Here is a 15,163-nt window from a genome sequence, read left to right as displayed (position 1 = left end):
AGGGCAGAGAAGGGGATGGATCGAGATGGTTGAGGATGAACAAGCATGGGAAAACAAAGACCGTGTGTGTATGTGTGGAATAAAAGGGTCAGGCATAAGCGAGCTGCTGGCGAGTACACTTGCCTGCTCAAGTCCTGGACCTCCCACCACAGTCTGTCCTACCTCTGTATTAAACTCTTTGCCTATTTCCCCTGCACATGTCACTAGCAAACCTCAAGTTGGACTGGATGGCATTTAGGACATGATGTCCATGTGCCAGCAGCTGGTCAGACTGGGCACTATGGCCAACTAATAGCCAGATGAAACATCTACAGCCAGCTACTAACGGGAGGGGTGTGTGTGTACACACACATGTGCACTTACTGCCACACGTGAACTTCGATTTGATCAGCCGGCCAGGAGAAACAGCAATCGCCCGCACTGGCCGTGCCTGGGAGCGAGTTTGTGTTTGTGTGGGTGTCACCAGTGAAGGCACCGCGCGGTCTGTGCAGCCAGCCACACGTGTGCTCTGTGTTTGTGAACACACATGTGCGTGTAGCTACACCTCTGCAGTAGGATACCTCTTGTACGATTCTAACACCTGCTCAGCCTCACCACTGGCTGGACCTGTGAAGGGGAAAAGCGGCGACCAGAACAAGAGGGGAAGTCTTCTGGGCTTTAAAAATGGAAAAGACTTTACTTCATAGAATGGTTTGGGTGGGAAGGGACCTTAAATATCATCCAGTTGCACCCCCTGCCCTGGGCAGGGACACCTCCCACTAGACCAGGTTGCTCCAAGCCCCGGCCAACCTGGCCTTGAACCCCTCCAGGGATGGGGAAGTTGTTATTGGTGCTAAACTCAACTGATGTGCCAAGGAACTAAAGAACCGAAGGGAAAGGAAGAATGAAATAGAGGCTTATTTCACAGAATCACTGAATAGGGGACATTGGAAGAGACCTGTGGAGATTGTCTTGTCCCATTCCATCGCTTAAAGCATGGTCAACTAGAGCAGGCTGCTTTGGGCTGTTCCAAGTTGGGTTTTGAGTATCACCATGCAGGGAGACTCCACAGCCTCTCTGGGCAACCTGTTCCAGCGTTCAATCACCTTTACAGTAAAAAAAAGTTGTTTTCCATATTTAAGTGGAGTTTCCCATTTCAGTTTGTGCCCATTGCCTCTTATTCTGCCACTGGACACCACTGAGAAGAGGACAGCTACGCCTTCTTTACTGCATCCTGCCAGGTATTCATACACATTGCTAAGTTCCCTCCAAGCCTTCTCTTCTCCAGTCCCAGGTCTCCCAGTCTCTCCTCGTGTGCCAGATGCCTTTAATCACCCTTGTGGCCCTTTGCTGGACTCTCTCCAGTCAGTTGGCCCCCAGCCTGTACTAGTGCATGGGTTATTCCTCCCCAGGGGCAGCACTTGGCATTTCCCTTCGCTGAACTTCACGAGGTTCCCATCTGCCCAGTTCTCTGCTGTGTTGAGGTCCCCCTGAATGGCCAGTACGCTGACTGGAGTGGCTACCAAATAGGTAGATTTGACAAAGGGATAAGGAGAGTGAAGTCCTGTTCTGGGCAAGAAACTGCTACTGGAAGAAACCACCCCATTTTCAGAAGCACCCTAAATTATCAACGGGTGAAAAAGGACCAGTACAAAGTACCTGGACCAGAAAACGGGACAAGCAGCAAAACAAGAGTAATGGAGAATCAACACCCTGAACAAAGATGACTGTGAAAAAAGGTGACAGAGTAAATAGAACACAGGTTAATTCTTCGAAGAAATTATCTGTTTGCACCAAATTGCCCAGACACACTGATGAGGCTGGCAGAACCATACCCACAGCTCTGGGTTATCTGTCCCGTGCGACAATCAGAAAAACCAAACAGTGCTCAGACACGCAGAGAAATCAAAGTCCTGGTACGTGAAACCTAGGTCAGTGAGCTCCATCTGGGTATTCTGCACTCAAAAAGATAACACAGAGAGGAATGAGAAAAGGCACAAACCGTTTTCACAGATGAAGAACCTTGACAAACAGTTCTGTTGTTCAAGACAGGCCTTTTTCACAGCCCCACTGCCAGAAGAAGGGGCAGGGGGCAAGAGACCATCTTGAGCAGCCTGTGACAAATACAGCCCTTTGTGTGTGGTTAAACACAAATCCTCCCTGAATACACAATTTACTGATTCCTACCAGGGATCTCATCTCCTTACCTGGGATTCAGTGAGGTATCCAACATCACGCCCCTGATCAAGACCAGTCTTTACAACCTAGTCAAAGAGAACAATAAAGATACACCGTCGTTAAGTCCCGTGCGCCAACAGCTATGCTTTAATGAGACTCCTCCTTTAGCTGCACCTCCTGTTTTCACCACTGACCCCTGCCCAATAGTCAAGGCACGGTTCAAGACTCTCTGCGTCCTGTCCATGCTGTTCAAAGCGGAGCTATGAATGACCTTGTCCTTCCGGCACGGAATAGCTACGATGGCAAGGACTTTTCCATCAGGTTAATTTTTTACACGCACTTTGTGGTTTCAGGAATTGTTTTCAGTACGACTGTGCTCCTGTAATGTCATTGCTCTCAGAGGGAGGCATTCATAGGTTTTCGAGAAGTCTTAGCAACAACTTAAATAGTGCAAAGTCACTTTAAAATAAGGATTCAGCCATGGACACCGTCTGTAAGTAATACAATGCCTGTGTAACGCAGGGGACTAACTTTTAAAGTATTGTGTGGTTAGTGCTATGAAAACAGCAATTCATATTTTCCTGGCTGCAAACAGGTGAACCCAACGCTTCAGAAACTGTATAGGAAGCCTGGAAAAACCGCAGCTGAGAGTTTCATGGACAAAGTATTCCAGCTAAGCCTTTCCTCAACTGGATTCTTGATCTTCCCCTTACTGGTAGCAGTACCACATACATTGGTGATCACATTCTGGGAAGCTATTCTGAATTTTACTGTGCTTGCTCGATACACCACACAGCTAGCACTCATCAAGACTGATCTTCTGTGAAGACCGGGATGTACGGTCTTCAGAGGAAGGAACCACCTTCCCTCTGTCTGTTGCCACGTTATCCCACAGATCCACCTTCAATGTAGCTTCTTGGGCCTCGCAGTGGGGGTTACCTCAATGATCTTTACTGGAGCAGGGTAGAGTCCTTTGGTTTGCTTCTGAACTTTGCTCTCCACTGTCTTGTAGACTTGCTGCCTCACAAATGGAAGAGCCATAGCGTAGTCTGTTATCTCTGCAAGATGGGATAAAACATGTCTCAGCACAGTGCTATATGCACAACCAGTCTTTAAATGATTAACTGGAAAGATAAAGGATAGGTCTGAATATTGCATCTCTGTAACAGACACATGCGCCTCCAACTCAGCTAGCCACAAGTAGCGCGGCCTGCTCAGAAGGGCATCTATGGCTTGTTCTACAGACAAGCCTCAGCTAAAGTATCCTCCCAATCCAACTGGCGATGGATTGAGCTCTGTATAGTAGAACTCACACACAGAGGTCGTCGCTTTGGGGCTCTGCTAACTGCGTAAGGGCGCTGCTGAAGAGCATTAGTGCAGAGCAGACCCATGTGCCTCTTCCCACTTGGTTACACAAGTTCTAGTAGCCAGTTCTCTATTAGGCTTTGAAGATGGACAGTCCTCTGGAGAGGGCTGCTCCTCTCTCCCCGAGTCCTGGCTCCCTTCTAGCACACTTCAGGAGCCACCATGTGCAGCTCTGGCAACGCCACTTGAAGATCAGGTTATAGAGTAATGTTTTCTCTACCGACCCACCTGGCTCAAGAGATGATTGCAACATGAAATAGCTTTGTTTTGAAGATGGAATTAAGTAGGAGTATAAACATAACCCTGAGAAGCAAAGCTGGATTATACTCACTGCAGTCCCTTGGGATTTGGCTAGGACTGCCCACAGACTTACTCTGCATTAGCCCTTTCGATCTTTTGGCAGACACAGTTCTGTTGGCTAGTCCTCTGGCAAAGCCAACTGCTACCTCCTCCAGGTACTCAATCGTTCGTGCTTCTGGCGTCTTCACGCCTGGCCCTGTGAACAAAAGAGAAGCCTTGAGGAAATGCAGCAGAAGATGCACTTGGTCTTGTTGAACCTCATGAGGTTCACACAGACCCCCTGCTTCAGCCTGTCCAGCTCCCTCTGGATGGCATCCCGTCCTCAGGCGTGTCACCACTCCACCCAGCTTGGTGACATCTGCAAACTTGCTGAGGGTGGCCTTGATCCCACTGTCCATGTCATTGATGAAGATATTGAGCAGTGCTGGTCCCAGTGCAGGCCCCTGAGGGACACCACTTGTCACCAATCTCCATCTGGACATTGAGCTGCTGACCACTACCCTCTGGATGCAACCATCCACCCAATTCCTCATTCACCAAACAGTCCGCCCATCAAATCCACACCTCCCCAGTTTAGAGAGCAGGATGTTGTAGGGGATTGTGTCAAAGGCCTTACAAAGTCCAGACAGATGACATACGTAGCTCTTCCCTCATCCACTGATGGAGTCACTCCATCATAGAAGGCCACGAGGCTGGTCAGGCAGGACTTGCCCTTGGTGAAGCCGTGCTGGCTGTCTCGAATCACCTCCATGTCTCCATGTGCCTTAGCACAGCTTCTAGGAGGATCTGTTCCATGATCTTCCCAGGCAGAGAGGTGAGGCTGACGGGTCAGTACTTCGCAGGGTCCTCCTTTCTACCCTTTTTAAAAATAGGTGCAATGTTTCCCTCTTTCTGGTCACTGGGGACTTCACCTGACTGCCACGACTTTTCAAATACCACGGCAAGTGGTTTGGCAACTACATTATCACTGATGGATGATGATGCAGAAAAACACAGTTGAGAAAGCAACATGATGCTCCTTTGAATTGTTACCACTCCATTCCCTGCCGCCTGTTTTACTTTTCTTGATTATGAACAATGATGGAAAGGCTCAACAGGCGACTATGGGAAGGCCCCAAGGCATTTAATATCCATGGCATTATACAGAAATGCCAAAACGCCAGCTCCCAATGGGAACAGGCAGCAGCGTGCCACTTAAACAGCAACAATACCTTCACAGAGCCATGGAAGAGCTTTGGCTGGAAGGGGACATGGGAGGCCATCCGGTCTGACCTGCTGCTCAAAGCATGGCCAAGTTCAAAGATAAATCCAACTCCAGAATTAGATCAGGTTGCTCGGGGACATGTTCTGCTGGTCTCTGAACACCTTCAAGGAGGGAGGTCCCATCACCTCTCTGGACCCCTGTTTTAGCGCCTGACCATCTTTTTGCAAATTGTGCCCTTTAACCCTCACCTTTTCACTTTGCACAACTGCAGCCACCCCTGTATCTCAACAGAACTTAAGTGTTCTGCCTCCCCTCCCTCTTCCTGCACCTCTCCCACCTTGTGTGGTACGGTGAGTCTGCACAACTAAGTTGTACCAACACTATTGCTACTAAACATACAGACAAAACAAAAACCCACAAAATGAGTTACAGCAGCCTCCGAGGGTGGGTTGCACAATTTCCAAGCACAGGACTTGTACCAGCAGCACAGGAGGAGAGAGTACAGGGCTGAAAAGGCAGTTGCGTAACGTTGCTGGAGGCAAACGTAATGAGTCATTAATGAAAGAGTAATGCCCAGCCATTCTGCACAGGGCTACCATAAAGAGCCTGCAACTAAACGTGCAGCCTTGGGCTGCCTCTGAACTAGCCGAATAAACCCCAGGAGGTTACAGCTCTGTATCCTCACAGCTGGGCAACCTCATTAACCCTCGCTACAAACTGCTCCAGCCACACCTGGATGCTGCAAGTCCTCAGAGCAAAGACAACAGCACAGGAGACAACTACTCAAAGAACAAAAGCAAAACAGAGAACCCCTCCTCTCTCACCTCCCACTACTCTCTCCCTCCACCAAAAGCCGAGGTCTTCAACTTTAAGGTTTCACCTCTCTTCGTATAAAATCTTAAGAGTGTATACTCAGCAGTCCCCAGACGCTGCTGCCTGCTGGAGGGTCTCTCGGCAAGAAGCAAATAAAGGAGCACGTATGTTTTGACTAAATAATGAAAGCTCACTGTTAGGAAGTCTCACTCGTGCCCTGGCAGTATGTCAGAGCCGTTCTAGAGGAAAACGGTCCAAACAAAATAACGTATTTCATTTTACAGGCAGCTCAGAAAACTTAATCCAGAGCTGCTGCATAGTCTACATTTCAGCAATGCCCTGTGGATTTTAAAGAATTTACTGGAAATTTGAGAGCATCTGGGATTTCTGCGCTCAAACCTTACCATCTTCCAAATTCTCTTCCCACCACTTCAAGGCAACAAGTCTGAGACGTTCAGCTTTAGTGACCTGATGTGCTACAAAATGTGAACACCTAATTTCCCCGTTCCATTACCTTGGGCGTTCAACGCCAACAAACGCTGGACTTTGACAGCACAACTAAAGAAAAGAGCTGTTTATTTGTAAGTCTGAGCTGTAAGAACTATTCACTCAAGGCGGTCTTTACCTGCTGTTACCTCTCAACATTCTGTAGTCTCCTAACGCAGGAGCTCCAAGCTATTGACTCACATCTGCTTTCTTACATAAAAGGCACACACCAGAATTAGATCTGGGCACAGTAGTAAATAGATCAAGAGAATTCTGTAGAGCTCCCTGCTGAAGGAGAACTGATTGCACCCCATGAAATTGCCTCCTGATTAATGCTGTCTCTCTCCTTCAAAGCTTTCTATAATCAGTTAAAGCATCACCCCACTTAATGCTGGTTTCCCCCAGACGTTGAGAATGAAAATGAGAACACTCAGCAGAAGGCCTTCTGGCACTGGCTGCTATTTGAATGAACAGGGAATGCCTCTAACGCTTGAGCAGAATTTGGGTTTTGTGTTCCTCCTATGCGCATATCTGGTCTGAGCCAGGATTCCAAACAGCTCTTCAGAAAGTTCAGGTTTCCTTTAAGCAAGCCAGTGTCATCATTGGTACAAAAAGTCACATTTGCTGGCTCTTAAAAGCCAATTCACATGTAAGCAAGTACCCAGTGGTAAAGTTTAATCAGGCAATTTTAACTCAAGCCTGGGTACCACTGATCCGTTTTATAAGGAAGAATGCAGCTAAGGGTACCTCATCCAGCTGAACACTGGCACGCGAGACAGAACTGACACAGGCGCTTCCCTTGCATTTCTCAGGGTAGGCAGCAGTACTTTTTTTTCCTGTTTATTTTCTTTTCTTCAAGTTCAAGAGCTAAGGGCCATCAGGGTGCTCTGGCCATGCTCTGCCCTGGGAAACAAAGCTCAGCACAGTGCAACTGTGTGGCAGTACCAGCTGGCACAGTGGTTTCCACCCTAGCTCCTGGCTGCTCAGACCTTTCAGAGGAGGCTGGGAAGGGTTTGCCTCTCCATTTAGTCACCTCCCAAGAAAGCCCCCCCAGTGACAGCAGAAGCATGAAATTATTTGCTAGCGCACTCAGCACTTGGAAGTGCAATTTGGTCTGCAGTTTGCAAGGAATTTCTGCATCCAACTTAAAGTCAGTTGGCAATTCAGAGCTCCTCAGCTGCGGGGGCTGGCTTCTTCTCAAGATCTTGTCACAGGGATTAACATCTGCAGGCTGCATAAACGTAGACATCGGTCATCTATTCTTTCATTATGGGTTGCAATCTGTCCCTCTGACATGATAAATGAGGAATGCAGGTTCTTATCTGTATAATTAGCTTATGCAAGAGAGCCAGCAGGCCTGCCCTCTACGCTAACCTTTCCCTATTCACTCAGCTTTAGCAGGAGCCTGACATTTCAAGGTCCCCGCGCACACGCCTCTAAGGTGGGAATGGAGATCGCACTGCAGAGCGTGGTAAGGACTCTGCAGCCCACACGCTCTACCCCCACTGGACTGCTGACTGCAGCAGTGGCTTCTCCACCCAGTTCAGTAAGGTGGAGGGGTTAACTGATGGGCAGCAGATCACGGAACTGAGAGGCATCATATCTGACCTAGTGGGTCCACCAGCTGGTCAACCAGACCCATCTTCTTTGCTCTGTCGGCACGGATGTTCCTTCCGGTCAGCATCATATCAAAGGCAGCAGGGAGTCCCACCTGGAAGGGCAGAAAGGGGATTTCACAATGGGGGCATGCCATGCAGCAGAAGGGGCCACTGAGTAAAGTTTTTCTCCTACTTACCATCTTTGGCAGCCTCTGAGTAGCCCCTGCCCCTGGCAGGAGACCCAGTAACACTTCAGGTGTTCCCAAGACTGTTTTCCTGTCCTTTGTCGCTATTCTGTAGTGACAGGCAATGGCAACCTTGAAAAAGGAAGAGAAAGTGAAAGCTTTCCTGTGAAAGGCCACAAAAGAACTGGACATCCATCACAAAAGTCTCTTCTACACGCTGCCTCAACTTTCTTCCTGACGCTACCCCAATTCCCTAATTCAGCTGCCCAAATTCCCTCTGTGCTCACTGGTAGCTTCTTCCAGCAAGAGAAGCGCACACAGGCAGATGACAGCAAGCACCTACGACAGGAACGTGAAACTACCAAACTTAGCCAAGCTATTTTAAAATCTCATCTAGACCATCAAGGGCCAAATTCATTCACTACACTGAGAGCACGGTCCCACTTCCAGATCAGCCATGACACTTGGTTTAATCACTGCATCACCATGTTCAGATCTGTCACCAGAGTGTTTGGAAAAAGCTGTGACTGCTCGAAAAATCGGTACGCAACCGAAGAGACTCCATTCCCACAAAGTTATTGTTTTAGTAACAACTTCGCTCCAGGAATTACCACAGCTTCTTTCAGTTTACAAAATCCTAAATGGAGATTACGAAGCAAATAGCACCCAGCCAAAGCAGCAAGCAACAGAGCAGAGTACGCAGGCCAGGGAGGAGCCTGGCCGGGTTCCCCACACTCATCCTTCTCACAACAACCTTTAAAAGAACAGAAGTTGCTGGGATACGAGACTCAGTTCATCTGAAAAGCAGCAATTTCCAGCCTGGACTCTGCCAGCAGCATTTATCCAGATCCAATGCCTGCCGGAAACAGCCGGTTTTCCCTGGGACACTCATCTAAATATTAGCATGGCCCACAGAGATTCATATTTGATTAGCAGAAGCAGAAAAATTAGCGTGTTAGAGCCCTGAAGCACAACCAAGCCATTAACTTGCCACAAACTCATTTGAATGGATGTAATGAAGCCATGTCAGGTCTCAAATCTCTCACACTAAGTAGCCCTGCAGGCACCGTTTGGGTAGTTTGGAGACCCAGCGCTATCAATTCCTACTGCTGCTTGTCAGACCCAGAACTGTTCAATACCTCCAGTCCTCCTCCCAGGCAGGAGCCACTGATGGCAGCAACTATGGGCTTTGGAGACTGCTCAATTTTTTCTAGCATCTTCTGTCCATCCTGAGAGAGCTGAGTCACTTCCTGAGCAGTCTTGCAGGCTTCAATCATGCTGCAGTGAAGCAGAAAGGCTCATCAGAATTGGAAAAGCACTGAGAAAACAGCAGTAAAATGGAGATTGCTTCAAGGAGTTTGTTCCCCTTTTCCCACAAAGCTCCAGGGACTGACAGACAGGCAAGAGCTCTTTAGTTCCCCAGTCTTACATTAACAGTCAACACAGGAAGACTACTAAATTCAGTGGGTTAAGTCACTGCACGCTGACAGTGGGCTGCGCCTGCAGGCAGTGAATGAGTTTCCTTGTGTCAGAGCTGTGAAAGCCTTTGGGGGAGAGGAGGAAGGGTCATAGGAAGCCTCAAAGCGCTTGCCAGGAAGGGTGGTGGGGAGAGCCCAGGATCACTTTTTAGAGAAGCAGATGGCCAGTGCTCCGATGTTGCACTCCGCCAATTAGAGACTCCCTGTGCCAATTATTCTCAGGGAGGCTAGCAGTGTTTGCCAGGCAGGCGCAATTCAGGAGGCTCGCGGTGTTGAGACCAACAGACACCTTTTAAACGCAGCCTGTCCTTTTGCTCTGCTTACCAGGCTACTGCCTCCGTCCCACCGCAACTTACATCAAGTCTCTGCCCCTGAGTGAGGCCAGCCAAAAAGGTAATAAGGTTTTGAAGGGCCTATTTGTAATTCGCCTTCTTTCCTCAGAGCTTTCTGGCTTTTCATGTCTTTGAACAACTATTCTGTCCTGGCCAGTGCCAGGACTAGAAGCCAATGGCACTCCAGGTCCCAGTGAGAGCACCCACACGGGTCCCGCGCCCCACAAGAGTTCCCCACGTTGAATCCCCTGGGAGGCTGCTCAGATGCTCCATGTGGCAGAGCGCCAAATCCTGCCTAATCAAGGGGCCACACTGGCGTACTGCCAGGCACTCAAACCCAGCTTAAATGAAGTCCTGCATGTAAATTATCTGCTCTTCTTGTCTCCCAGACCAAAGAACAATGCCCACCCCAGAGCCAGGAAGGGTTTCCTTGGCTGCATCCCAGCACGCAGGAAGGAGTGACCAAGAGCTACAGCCAAATGGGGTTTAATGACTTGCCATGTTCCTCTTTATCAAGGTCCTAACTTCATTTGAGCAAGTTAGGCATCCTGTGCGCATGGATTTCATTCCCAACCCCTGGGGAGATGTCAGTGACAAACTGTTCGGAATTCACAGCGCACCAGACCACTGGCCCTGCAGAGAAAGCTCCAGCCGCGTAACTTCTAACGCCCCTGTACTCACTCGATATCTGCTCCAGCAATGAAAGAGCCTGGCTTTGAAGAGATGAGGACGGCACTTTTGATAGCTTCATTGGACCAGATCTCATTCATTACCTCAGTAAACTCTGCACTCAGTTGTTTGGATAGAGTGTTCACCTGAAGGCAGCAAATAAGCATTGTAAATAGGGAGGCCAGCAGACAGCAGAGTTTAACCTCTGATTACGTTCTGGACTCAACGACCCTGTCATCAGAAAACTTGCACAGAAGACAGACTGACAACAGAAAGCCAAAGACAATGGTAGGTCTGAATGGATTTTCCAATCTGCCTGAAGCCAGGAGCAGCGGCAGCTCTACAGTGCTTCAAGATTTGCCTTCTGCAAACAAAGAGAAAGCAATTGGCCCAACAGCCAGGCCACTGCTTGGCATAATTATAACACTTCGGGGGCGCTCAAACTGAGACCAGATTTGCTATAAAAGTTAGTTATCTTGTGTCATAATTCAGTGAGAAAAAAACCCTCCAAGATGAAACCTTGCAGCAGGTCATCAATTAATCTGTTATTAAGAAGTTCCTCCTTAACCTCCCCAACAGTGGGTTTGTGACCTCAAACAGAGATTTTATGAGCTTCTAAGCTGTTTTTTCTGTAAAATGGACACTCTCCTTCACCACCTTGAATCCAAGAGCTTGGTAAGATTTAGCGATATCTTGTGCCAGTGAGAAACAAGTTAGTTTAGTACATACAAAATATTTCACAGGATCACAGACTGGCAGGGGCTGGAAGGGACCTTCGGAGATCATCTCGTCCAGCCCCCTGCCAGAGCAGGTGGCACAGGAACGCGTCCAGGCGGGGTTGGAATGTCTCCAGAGACGGAGACTCCCCCACCTCTCTGGGCAGCCTGTGCCAGGGCTCTGCCACCCTCACAGCAAAGAAGTTCCTCCTCATGTTGAGATGGAACTTCCCATGTTCAAGTTTGTGCCCGTTACCCCTTGTCCTGTCCCCGGGCACCACTGAGAAGAGTCTGGCCCCATCCTCTTGTCACCCATCCTTTAGATATTGAAAGCATTGAAGAGATCGAGAGGCATTTCCATGAGGCATCTTCAGATGTCTCATTAAACGTGAAATGTTAAATGCTATTATTCTCCTGTTTCTACTTTGTTCACAACTTTGAAAGGCTGCAGGTCAAGATAGTTCTTAAGTCTTAAATGAACGTTTTCAATGCCTCCTCTGTAGAACTGCTATTCCTGCTGCTTCCACTGCTATTCCTATTACTCACAGCCAGCTAAAACAGTACCTTTGAATTTGGTGTGTTGAAGCGTACAACAGCGACATCTCCTTTGATATCATAGTTAACGTGGGTTCTATCTGGAAACAAACAGAAATGTGTTATCAGCTTACACTCAGTGGATTTGAAGAAAGAAAATGAACTCACGTAGAAAAGCTTTACACTTACTCTGAAGCGCAGTGGAGGTGGAGATGTTACGGCAACCATAACCTAAAGAAAAGATGTTGCAGATGATAAAGGAATTCTCAGCAGTCTCAGCTTAATTGTCCTTTATTAATGCATCCTCCCATCTCCCCTCATTAGTACAGTGATTTGGAAAATCCCGAGTATGAGCCAGTTCCTTCTCTTACAGCTTGACCTTGCCACCACCAGAGTTCAGCAGACTCCACACTATTGAAGTGACCTTCACAGCACAGATTCCACACCGCAGTGTCCAACACCAGCAATGCCAAACTGAGGGCAAAAAAATCAAAGCCTTCTTCCCAAAGAGCTGACGAGAGATGAAGCGGGTGATACACAGGGGTGTTTTGCCTTTAGTACGCACAGTTCAACGCTTTTTCCCCACATTAAGGAAGAGATCTTGTTGCATTTTGGAGAATTTCAAGCCTGCAAGTTAAATTCTCTGCCAATCAAACATAACCGCCCTACAGTATTTCTGCTAAAACACAGTCTTGTGCCAGTGAGTGGTGCCACCCCCAGAATTACTTCACAGATCTCAGGGTGTACATCTGGTGAGCCACCAAAAGAGCACACAGAATATTTATTCTCGCCTCCAGCTATCAACAAAATACTTGATCCACCTCTACTAATTACATATGGAAGCACCCAGACAAACTTGTCTTGTTTCGAAGTGCTCAGAAAACTTCTGTCCACAAGTGAAATGCCGCTTTTCTGACTCATAAATCCCAGATCCCCTTTTTCTGCTGAGAAATTGTATTTGGCCTGATGATCTCTCTACACCAATGCATCTCAGTTCTATCCAAGCAACCTTGATCTTGACCGAGAGGATCCTCTAACACAGATCTAGGCGGAATCCCTGCCAAAGCTGCTTTAAGTCTGAAACCCAGTAAAAGCGTTACTTCTTAAGCCCCGTAGGCACATTTACCAACTGGAACACAGCCATTTAGCTAGAGGAGGTTTTACTGCTCAACACTGATAAAGTGTTCAAGAATGAAACATTCCCATTCCCAGCAGCAAGAGGGCAGAAAAGTCAGTACAGAGAAAAGCAGAAAACCTCAGCCTGCACCTCCCCAAGAGGTGCTTCCCCCTCCTGCAGCCCCATGACACTGGCTCAGGGCTGGAGCTCCGCTGCACTTTGGCCCTCTTTCCACCTTGTCTCCGATGCTGGCAGCAGGGACTGACCTTTGCGCTCCATTCCCCGAGCCCAGGATACACGGTGCGAGGCTGTGGGGATGGAAATTCAGTGTCAGTCCGTCCCGGCAAACAGGTTTGTGTGTGCGCGTGTGTGTGTCATGTGCCCGCAACACCACAAAGAGTCAACCGGTTTCCACTCCAAAGCTACTTGAAAGTGATTTTTGACTACAATACCCAGATTGTGATTGCTGTATCCAATGTTCATTTCCCCGAACTTTTTGTATGCTAAAATCAGGTACTCCTGAAACTAAACGCCAGTGCTCGTTTCCCACAAAACCAAGTGTGGTCTGACAACAATTTCTCTGCTGACAGATGCTCCTCAGCAGAATAAGATGCGCTGGCAGTATTTTAACCCAATAAAAGCCACACAGCTCCACTCCTTTTTAAAAAGAAGGCAAGGACTGAACTGATCTGACTGAATTCATTCACTTCAATCCTGCACATGGCTGGGCACAGCAGGAAGGAGCATTAGACCAAACACATCTCGGCTGCAAGGCAAGTGATAATATTTTCCTTCCACACCCGCAGATGGGCATCTGCTAAGGCCGGGACATGGGAAGGTAAGCAGCACATCGCTCTCCAGCACTTACTGACAATGTAGTAAAAACTACATCACATGCAAAAAACACTATCTCAATTAAAAGTAAAAAAAAAGAATGAATAAACTTTTTTCTCCTTCTATGGTCTAACGTGCTTTCCTCTGTCATATCAGTTCCCAAACAGACTGCTTCCATGAAAACCTTGAATTCCACTTTGTCTTTCACCTCTAGCAAAACAAAAGATATGAAGTAGAAAAGAAAAAAAAAAAAAAAAAAATCAAGGGCCTGACTGAACAAACCCCACTACATTTTAATATAAACTCTTTTGCGAAAGGTACTGTCATCAGAGTAACAGCTGCTTATTGTTTGAGTGAGGTTTCTTCAGCCTGACAGTATATTTTAGAGCCCAGAATATTTGTGGAAAAACATGTGTAAAACTAAAACCACATTTGCTTGGTCACAGTCACAGCACATCTGCTTTAGGCACTGATTCATTCAGCAGTACAATGGTAACTTGCCAAGATCAGAGCCAGAAAAATCCTCCTTCAAAACACTGGAGGAAGCAGCAGCCCAGATGTACGCTTCTGCTGTTTCACTCACATTCTCTCTAGAATTAAAAGCCTTGAATATCGATTCTATTTTCACTACTTCACTCACTCCAATTAAAAGACCTTCTAGAGACAGGGACACCAACACTTCAGACAGTTGCTCTCAGCACTTTGCTGAGAACTTGGATGCAGCAGAGAAGAGAGAACACCCCTTTCACACAGTCCAGCTGCAACCTGTTTCTCCCCACTTTCTCTGTCATTTCCTCATCTGCTTTCCTGTCCAGCACTTCCCCTTCCTGCCCTTCCACTCACCCGGACATGGCATGCCACTCGAAGTGGGAACAGCATCCATGAATGGTTGAGGAGAAAAGCCTTCTTGCAGTCCTGGACCAAGCCAAGCACCAGCAGAGCGAGCCAGCTGAAGCTCAAGACGACAACTGCCCACGCTTTCAGCCTGTACCTGTGAGCTGATGGCACCGAGCGCCGAACTGCGAGCCGTGAGATGGGAAACTTTTGACAAACTGAGCTTTCCTATCCCCTCTGGGAACCTGCTAACTCACGGCACGTGGCCCAACAGGTACGACCAGCTCTTGAGCTCACACTGTCTTCTGCCTCCTTCATGCTTTTTGGCCTGCCCTTGTGAGGTTTGCATCTAATTTAACAAACACCTGGTTACGGCAGAACAACGCTATTAATTATGGTGAGTGACAGTGTCCTCACAGCAGCTCCAGGACTGTTTGTGATGAAGAATATTGCCAATTATAACAAGAAATCCAACCAACAACAGCCTAAGCGATGACTGGAGTTACCACAGTTCTGTTCATGATCGATTGCAGCGCCCTGC

At 47.8% G+C, this 15,163-nt stretch overlaps 1 protein-coding gene across 2 annotated transcripts in view; it reads right to left on the bottom strand.

Moving 5' to 3' along the window:
• Positions 1-15,163, bottom strand: part of HADHA (hydroxyacyl-CoA dehydrogenase trifunctional multienzyme complex subunit alpha) — a 28,412-nt gene that overhangs the window by 11,945 nt on the left and 1,304 nt on the right. The window contains exons 2-11 of one of the 2 annotated variants that reach the window (XM_063330797.1): positions 13,221-13,262; positions 12,027-12,068; positions 11,868-11,938; positions 10,600-10,733; positions 9,248-9,386; positions 8,121-8,240; positions 7,934-8,036; positions 3,896-4,018; positions 3,097-3,215; positions 2,187-2,243 (exon numbers count right to left, since the gene is read on the bottom strand). In XM_063330797.1, coding sequence (XP_063186867.1) covers positions 2,187-2,243; positions 3,097-3,215; positions 3,896-4,018; positions 7,934-8,036; positions 8,121-8,240; positions 9,248-9,386; positions 10,600-10,733; positions 11,868-11,938; positions 12,027-12,068; positions 13,221-13,262 — 950 coding nt within the window. The remainder of the gene's footprint in view (positions 1-2,186; positions 2,244-3,096; positions 3,216-3,895; positions 4,019-7,933; positions 8,037-8,120; positions 8,241-9,247; positions 9,387-10,599; positions 10,734-11,867; positions 11,939-12,026; positions 12,069-13,220; positions 13,263-15,163) is intronic. The other variant, XM_063330798.1, reaches the window with a different exon arrangement.

This window comes from Chroicocephalus ridibundus, chromosome 3, assembly GCF_963924245.1.
Source record: "Chroicocephalus ridibundus chromosome 3, bChrRid1.1, whole genome shotgun sequence".
NCBI classification, from domain to species: Eukaryota; Metazoa; Chordata; class Aves; order Charadriiformes; family Laridae; genus Chroicocephalus; species Chroicocephalus ridibundus.
Note: the sequence above shows the minus strand (reverse complement) of the source record. Positions and strands in the feature narration are given on the sequence as shown.